The sequence below is a fragment of the Myotis davidii genome, unplaced genomic scaffold (genome assembly GCF_000327345.1).
Source record: "Myotis davidii unplaced genomic scaffold, ASM32734v1 scaffold1596, whole genome shotgun sequence".
Lineage (NCBI taxonomy): Eukaryota > Metazoa > Chordata > Mammalia > Chiroptera > Vespertilionidae > Myotis > Myotis davidii.
The window spans coordinates 446467-455976 of NW_006287456.1; the positions used below are offsets into that span (position 1 = coordinate 446467).

The 9510-nt window shown below is 38.2% G+C and overlaps 1 protein-coding gene across 1 annotated transcript in view; it reads left to right on the top strand.

Moving 5' to 3' along the window:
* The window catches only part of LRCH2 (leucine-rich repeats and calponin homology (CH) domain containing 2), a 131839-nt gene that overhangs the window by 16025 nt on the left and 106304 nt on the right, over window positions 1-9510 (top strand). Inside the window, exon 2 of the mRNA XM_006759219.2 lies at window positions 7-122. Within this exon, the coding sequence (XP_006759282.1) occupies window positions 7-122 (116 nt within the window). The remainder of the gene's footprint in view (window positions 1-6; window positions 123-9510) is intronic.

Genomic DNA, 9510 nt, shown 5'->3' on the forward strand with positions numbered 1-9510 from the left:
CGCGAGGAGCCTGGACCGGGCCCTGGAGGAGGCGGGCAGCTCCGGCATCCTGAGCCTCAGTGGCAGGAAACTCCGAGACTTCCCGGGCAGCGGCTACGACCTGACGGACACCACCCAAGCAGGTGACAGGACGGGACTGCGGGGCGGCGAGGAGAGCGGGGCTCGGCGCGAGGAGGTGGGGAGAATGGGTGGCTGCGTGGCTGCGTTGTTGGACTCTGCTGGTCTGGGCGGGTGCACGGGGAGGCGATACTGACACAGTCGGAGCAGCTTGTGAATGTGGGGGGCAGAGAAGGGAATAGGGGAGGGGGGAATGCCTGTGTCATTTGAAATGTTCTACACTTTAAAAACACTGCTAAAATGTCCTAACAGCTACTGTGGTGTGTAATTACTTGATTGTAAAGTAATAGCACGGAATGGCTCTCTCCTATATGAATTCAGCATTCCCTGGTAAGGGGTGGGGAGGGAGGTATTGACACCTTAATGCACTTCTTCCAACTCTCCTGGATGTTCCCATCTTTCCAGGAGTGGGGGAGAAGAGACAATACATAAAATCATAATCTGTACATGTTCCTTAAAGGCATACGTGCCTGCAAGAATGGTATATCCCTTTTCCTAGTACAGCAGCAGTATTGCCACGGTTTTTGTGTTCTTATTTTGTGTTTTGTTGGTCTTAGAATATGCTTGCCTTCTTGTCACGTATACCTTAAAGACCGACATTTTTCATTTTTCCTGGAGGTGAGAAGGTAATGGTGCTTAAATTAGTATTTGCTGCAAATTAAATCATTAATCACATGTCTAGTTACCAGGAGCAAAAATCCCTGTTTCATGTTAGTCTTAATTTTTATAGCAGAAATAGCCAAAAATTTTAAGGGCATTTTTGAGAAACAATGAACTCCATTCTTTATGGAGTTGTGGGTTAATGGCTTATCGTTTTAGATGAAAAATTGGCTATTGTAATGTTCTTCATATACTTACTCTCTGGTACTCTTTGTTGTGGATTGCATTTTTTGTTATGAATGCACTCTCTTTCCCCTTTCCCTTATAAACCAATGCTGAATATTTTAGGTGTGTTTGGATGTAATGAAAGGGTTTTTTGCTTTTCATAATCTTTAAATTTGTTATTTATGTCTTTTTTCATCTGCTTTGCTGAAAGAGATCATGGACAAAATTACTTTAATAGTGTAGCAATTTTGCAACAATGTAGTAAGTAAATGCACCCATAATGAGAAGTAATAAATGGCTTCTTATTTTCATAACAAGATTTCAGTGTATTCAGTCTCTGGCTGTTAAATCAAAGTGTGTTTGGAGAAAGGTGGGGAGAGGAGGACAACCTAAAACTGAATTATCCCACCCAATTATTCTTTTAGGAATTACCCTAAGAACTATAAATGTGTAATTGATCACCGTTTCTTTATTTTGGAAAGCATGTTTGAGTATTTCCTCCTTCACTCTGAACAGATTTCCTAAACAGTATGTTCACATATTCATGAATACATTGGCAAGATATCATACTACTTGGTATGTTCTTCAAAGGCTTCAAGATAAATGGTTTCAAACTGTCATTATTGGGATATATTGTTTTTCTTTTATAACCTATAAAGGATCTCTCTGTATGTATAAGTTTAAGCATCTTAGCTTGGCATTCAGGGCTTTCTTTTACTGTCTGGCTCCAATTTACTATTGCAACTTTACCTCCCCCAAAGCTCCTACATAAAACCCTCTGTTCCAACTAGGTTAACTCCCTGCCCCTCAAATATTTCTGCCTCATCTTTGTACAAGGTCATCCACATGCTTGGGATTTACTTCCTTTCTCCACCTATTTAATTTTGTTCAAGGCCCAGCTTTTCCAAGAAACTGTCTCCAACTCCCTTAGTACACAGCAGTCTCCTGTTATGTTTGTATCTTGCTGTCTCTGAGGAGATGATGAGCTCTTTAAAGGTAGGGAGTAAGTCATATACTTGGTTAGTCTTGTCATTATATATTGCTTTATGTTGTACTTGATAATATTTTTCATAAATACGAATATCGTGTGGTTATAATTGTTGGCGTTTAAGCCCTTCAGTTGGTTTTCTGAGGCAGGCATTAACAGAAACCAGAACCATATTTGTTCTTGGTAAAGCATTCATTTATCATGAACTTTATCAGGGTCTAGAGCAGTGGTTCTCAACCTTCCTAATGCCGCGACCCTTTAATACAGTTCCTCATGTTGTGGTGACCCCCAATTTCATTGTTACAAATTGAACATAATTAAAGCATAGTGATTAATCACAAAAACAGTATGTAGTTATATATGTGTTTTCTGATGGTCTTAGGCAACACCTGTGAAAAGGTCGTTGGACCCCCAAAGGGGTCGCGACCCACAGGTTGAGAACCGCTGGTCTAGAGTAACACAGGACTTTTTGAGATAATTCTACTTCATTTTACTTTTTTTTCAGGTGAATGTATGTTCCTTGTGGGAACACTTCAGAATTTAGATGAGAAATCTGTGAATGACTCATTTGCCATCTTTTAGATAAAATTCAGCCATGAACTATTTAGGGGCAGTAAGGAGATTAGTATGTGTTATATATAACTGAAAGGTGAAAGTAGGTATAGTGGAGCTGAAGAAAAATAGAGCATGTTTGAGATTTTACATACGTACGCACGCATATACACACAAACACATATACATAGATGCATTGAATATCCTTTGTTTGATTAGCAGTTGTTTGTTGATATTGCTATAATTAAAATGACTCTCAGTGGGATAATGGTTCAGAACCAAACTGCTTAGACTACCATATAATGGTTTATTGGATTGGGAAGAGCCTGGAAAAAGGAAAAATAGGAAGCTATTCTGTTAATCTAGGTGTGAGATGGTGAGAATCTGGGTTAAAACAAAATTAGATAAGAAGAGTAAATTGATAAATTTTCAAAGGAAGCCGGGAAGGCTTTTTGCATTATTTTGCTGTTCCTTACATTTACATAAGATGAAATAGGCCAGTGGTTCTCCACCTAGGCTGCACATTAAAACCACAAGGGAGTGTTTTTCTTAAACAAAACAAAACAATCCCTGGGCCCCACCCCAAACCAATTAAATCAGAATCTCAGGGGCCAAGAGACTTTTAGAAAAAGTCTTCCTAGTGCTTCTAATTTGCAATCAAATAACTCTAAATAGCTTACTTTTTAAGGCACTCAAGAAACATTTATTGTTTGAATGACTGAGAACTGATTAAAGTTTACTGACAAACCTACAGCCATTAGTTAAGAGGGTCAAAATCCAAAGTAGTAACTAAGTGTTTAAGAAGTTCCAAATATTCTTTTAAATTGACTTGTGTGAATCCGAGACTCATTTTTAAAAAATCATATGATGTCTGTAGTGAATAAAAACTTCCCAGGAAGCTATAGTTTCTTCAGTTCCCATACATTACGCTGGTTTATATTTAATACTGTTTGGTAAATTTGCATTAAGAAAATCGTGCCCCCAAAATATGTAGCAGCAAAATCTTGTTTTCTCTATTAAAAGAGTCTTGCTATGAGGGAAAATGGACAGTAGGAAGCAGTTGGCCAAGTTGATCTTTTGTCTTTTTACCTCTCTACATTTCTGGTACTTGTTTCCCTTCACCTGCCCTCTCCCTCCTGCTGCCTTTCTTGTTTCCTTTCCCCTCTTCAGCTTCACTCTGCTTCCTTTCCTGGGTTGGAGCTCAAAGCCAACTAATTATTGCAGCCCTTCCAGGAGATTAACATGTAAAAGAAGAGTTTGCTAATTTACTTGAGTCTCCAATTGATGGTTTGTGCTTGTGACCTTTTTGAAAAGATCTGCCTGCCTGACACGTTTTGATTAAAATCATCACCCCTATAAAGACATAAAAACAGGCATCAGTAAGTTGATAACTCATTTTAGGAAAGTAGCTGACTCCTTGTAATGTCCCATCTTTGATGACCTATAGGTAGGCTTGGCAAGACAAAGGGAAATTGCCTAGAACTTTTTCGTCTGTCTGGATACTGTGATAATCTGTTGGCTTTAAGAGAACTTGATAATGATTTTAGTGGCTACCCTAAGTCATATTTGACTTTGTCACCCATGCTACAAATAAGTCTGAGCCTACTTGCTTTTTCATACCTCTTTATATCCATAAACAATAGGTCTGTGAAACAGATTTATGAATTCTTACATACATCTGATTGTGCTGTGTCCTGATTAATCACACGTTTTCCTGTAAACCAAGAGTCAACTCTAGTATTTCCTACATGTGCTGGTTCACCTCTTCAACTGTGGGGCATGGTGCATTGTATGAGGTTGTAAAATGGAGCCAGATAAACTTTGCAGCATCTGATTTTTTAAAAAATGGACTATTATTTTTTTTTTAGAGAAGTTTTATGTTCACAGCAAGATTGAGCAGAAAGTACGAGTTTCTACACATGCATAGCTTTCCCCATTATCAAATCCCCCACCACATGGACACATTTGTTATAATTTATGAACCCACATTGACACATCATTATCACCCAAAGTCCCTGGTTTACATTAGGGCTCACTCTTGGTGTTGGACATTTTGTGGGTTTGAACAAATATATAATAACATGTATTCGCCATTAAGTGTTGTATGGAAGAGTTTAACTGCCCTCAAAACCCTCTGAGCTTTTCCTGTTTATCCCACCTCCACTCCCCCCGACCCACCCCCATCCCCGCCCAATTCCTGGCAACCACTCATCTTTTTATTTTGCAACATTTGATTTTGTTACATAGGTGAAGGCCCTCTCAGTGCATTCAGTGGAATGAGTTTGTGATTTTGTGGCCTGATTCAAATATCTGTTTTGTTTTATGTAAGAAATGTCTCCCTGAAAAACTGAATGTGAAGCACATTTTTGACAATTGACTCACATTTTAAAAATATATTTTTATTGATTTTAGAGAAGAAGGGAGAGGAAGAGAGAGATAGAAACATCAGTGATGAGAGATAATCATTGATCAGCTGCCTCCTGCACACCCCCCACTGGGGGATCAAGCCCTCAACCGGAGCTTGTGCCTTGACTGGAATCCAACCCGGGACCCTTCCTGCGGGACCCAGTCTGCAGGCTGACGCTCTATCCACTGAGCCAAACTGGCGGGTATTGACTCACATTTTATTTGCTCTATATTGACTTTGAGTTTCTGGACCTTGTAGTTATTTATTTTATTCAGTGATGAATTCTTCTATAGCATAAACAGTTGCCTTTTAATTTCTTCCTTTTGCAAGTTAAAAATGTTATCTTAAATTGGAGGGCACGTTTCTCATTAAAATAATAGCATTTATATGGCTCTTTATAAATTTTGAACCAATTTCATATATATTATCCTATTGTATCCTAATAACCCTGTGAGCTTGGCAGAGTACAAAGTACTCCTTGTTGAGAGAAGTTAAGTGATTTGCTCAAAGTTAAATGGCTAGTGTATGGCAGAGTGTGGGTCAGCAGCTAGATTTTCCAACTCTAGCACTCACTATTCAAGTGTTATTTCCATTGTAACACATTTTCTCCTTATAGCAAAGCTATTATTAAATACTATGCTAATAAATAGCTTATTTTTTTCTGAAAAAATAAGTGCTTGTTGAACTTCATAGGTTATATAGTTTTGTTTGTGTACAATATTTTTTGTTTTGTGTGTGGTGTTTGCATAGCTTGTCTTCATGTCTCTCTTTCTGATGATTTTAGAATAGACTCATTAAGCAAGCATTTGTCGAACTCCAACTTTGGAAACATGATTGTGGCCAATAGAAAAGAAAGACATGGTTTTTGTCCTTGGTGTTATAAAATCGTTGAATGTGTTCAGTTATATGTGTAACGATTAAAAAAGAATTATGTAACAGTATTTAAGATTGTACACTTTTATAAAGTATACAATAAGTGATGTGGAACTGTGGCATAAGGCTTAATTTTATTGGGGGTGAAGTTAGTTTGAGAAAGCTTCCTGTAAAGTTAGGTATTTCCTTACTCTTGAGGTAAACAATCAGTATGGGGTCAAGTTTTGATTAGGCAGGAGGGACAGTTGCAGAATTTCAGGGGAGAAGTTGCATGGTGGATACAGAGTTGACAATGACATTGTGCGTAGAGGGAAGATGTTAACTAAGCCTTGTTCTGTGTTTTCTCAAACACACTCAGAGGTTGAGAGGTGGGAACTGGTGGAGAGTTCAGTGTTAGAATGCAAGAGGAGGAGGGAGGACCTTCATTTGAGTACATGGGAAGCAAGGACCGGATGGGGAGCTGTTAGCCATGAAAGAGAGGAGTAACCTGACTTTTGCAAACATGAAGGTGAAGATAGATGTCTGGGGGCACTAATGCCTTACGTTTTAATCTTCAAGAAGTGAAGTAGTATCAGGGAAAGCAAGCTTGGTGAGCACAAGAAAAGTATAAAGTAGAGCAAAGTCCTTTAAGGCGTCAGTATGGAGAATAAGTCACAGTTTAGAATTAGGCCTGTGTGGTAAGCAGCTAAATTAGTTGCTTTTGGAATATCTGAACTTATCATGTTTTCAGAAAAAAAATCTATATATTGTGTTACAGGCACGAGAACCTAAGTGGTTGATTGGGATATTTCAGAATTGGGGTTATAGGAACACTTTTCTTAAAATTTAAATTTTTGATTTAGATTACTGGTAATATAAACAAGCATTTGTATATTCATTATCAGAAGCATAAAGGTGGGCAAAATCCAGAACCTTATTGACAGTGTAAGAGATTATGCTAGGGACACTTTTCACAAATACAAGCAATTGAGAACTTACAGCATATTGATCCTGGGAGGTGGTATTTGTTTAAGTTTTAAGATACACAGCGAAACTGCAAAAAGGCATATAACTCTCTCCAAGCCCATCCCAGTAGCCCACTTTAAGGGATGCTTAAACTGTGTGATGCCCATGCTCTTTCTACAGAGACTGTTTACCATCATGACCTAGAAAGGGAAATATTTTCATTTCTTTTTTCTCTACACTTTGAGTATATTTGGATATTTCTTGAAGCATTGTAATACTCTTAATCAGTTCATGAAGCGTTTCCTTTGCTTCCCTTTTATAGAAAAAATAATAATCTTACACTCCAGGGAACCATTTAATGTAATTAAAGGAAACTGTACAAGTCAGTTTTATAACAATTTAAGGTGTGTTTAGTCTTACCTTAAACTAGTGCACTCAGTCTGTTAAAGGTCAAATTTTAACTTTTAATATTTATATTTCTCCTGTTTCAAATAAAATATAAATCGATAGCATTCCACTTATAGAATACCAGTCAATGGACTGTAATGGGTAAGTTAAAGAATGGAAAATTAAAAAATGAAAAATTTTAAAGAAAAGTGTGGTTCTTTTCTAAATAGGGAAGTAAGTCCTTTCCTGTTTGCGGAAATTGTTGATTCTGTGTACTCTCTTATAATTTGTCACAGAGATTGTTGTCACTTTGTCTTTAAATTAATCACTTCAGTCTCAGTAGACCTTTATGTATAATATTAGGGACTCAAGGTGACAAGAGGCAGAAATAAAGTAACTGTGGCATAAACTTTTATTTAAACTCTGTGGAGTTTAAATTCTGGGACATTTGTGAATTTGGATTTCACTTAAAAAATGGCTTCATTAAATGATTATGTCCCTAAGAGATTTTAGAATGTGCAGTGTAGAATTTTTCCCCTCTTAAAATAGTAATTACAATGTGTAAATTCTTAATACTTTGAGCTAATTGGTTGGGGATATCAGTGTCAATGGGAAATCAATCACTTTTAAAGATATTTATAAATTAAAAATAGTAAATTGACCATAGATAATTGTCTCTTTAAACTACTTTAATGAGTTTGTGAGAATAGATTTCTCGTATCTATTTTATGTATGTGGACAAGGTTGTAAAGTTGCTGCCTTTAAGGAATTATGATTTCATAGTGGTATAAAATAAGTATTCACATACCTATTATATAGGCTAAATTGCTGGTTCACAACCTAGGGAAGACTGGCCCCCAGGGAATGATACACAATTTGGGGTTGTCACAATTTGGGGTTGCTGCTGACATCTAGTGGGTAGAAGCCAGGGATGCTACTAAGGCTCCAGCAGTGAACGGGACTTCCCCAAACCACAAAGACTTATCTGGTCCAAAATACCAATGATACCAAGATTAAGAAACGAAGTGCTAGTGTAAGATAAATGTCATAAGTGAAAACAAAGTGCAATGCAGGTTCAAAGTGAGAGAGATGGCATCTTGTATTGGTAGAGCATCAGAAAGGGCTTTATAAAAGGAGACCGAGGCTGGGCCTTGAAGGAGGATCCGATTTTATAATTACTCATAAAGGGAGGAAACGAAATGAATATTGACATCCCAGAGTCTCCTCAATCTTAAACTATCAATAAAACAAAACAACTCTTGTTATTGAGCCCAGACCCCCTGGCCATCCAAACTGGAAACTTGGGAATGACTGGACTCTTCCCCTCTCTGTCTTTACCTAGTTAGGAACTGAGGTCTGTGGTCATAGCTCTTTGAATAGCTTCCAGATCTGTTTCCTTCCTGTCTATTCTCACCACCATTGTTGTTCAGGTCCTTCTCTCCTCACCATTAACTGGACTCATCAACAGCTATCCTGCATGATCTATCTGCCTCTCTCATGGTCAAATCCAGTGAGTCCTTCACATTGTAGCCAAAGTACTCTTTCTAATATGCAAATCTGATTGTCACTTGTAACTACTAAAACACCTGGAGTGAGTAAACCAGCTCCTTAACAATAAATGGCTTATTCCTTGTTTTGAACACTTAAAAATGTGAAAACAAGCTAATACATAAACTATGCTTTATATAACTGGTGATTTTTATTTATTTTTTATTTTTTCCCATTACAGTTTACATTCAATATTACTTTGTATTAGTTTCTGGTGTACAGCATAGTGGTTAGACAACCACATACTTTACAACGTGGTCCCCCCGATATTTTAAGTATCCACCTGGCACCATATATAGTTATGACAACACTGTTTACTATATTCCCTATGCTTTATAACCCCGTGACTATTTTGTAACCACCAATTAGTACTTCTTACTCCCTTCACCTTTTTCTCTGACTGACTTATTTTGAGACAAGCCAGTAAGCCAGGACAAGTGGAATAGGGAAACTGAGACAGATAGCTGCACACACTCAGTTTACAGCAGAAGCTGTAAACTTCTACAAATAATATCTAGGTCTCAGTTGTATTTTAGCTCCAGATCCAGAAAAGCAGCAAAACCAGGTGGGCAACACCAGGACCAGCTGTGATGACTGAGGGCTCCCTGCCCTGACGCTGACCAGTTAGTGAAGACCCGGAAGGAACACACCTGGAAAACTGATGAATTTTCTGTTGAAACCCTCCCCTGAAACCTCCCCTAAGATTCCTGCCTGTGAGAAAGAAAGAAAGCCGCAAGACAAAGCCCTAGCTGGTTTGGCTCAGTGGACAGAGCATCGGCCTGGGGACCTAAGGGTCCTGGGTTCAATCCCAGTCAAGGGCACGTACCTGGTTTCAGGCTCCTCCTCAGCCCCCGACCTGGTCAGGGCA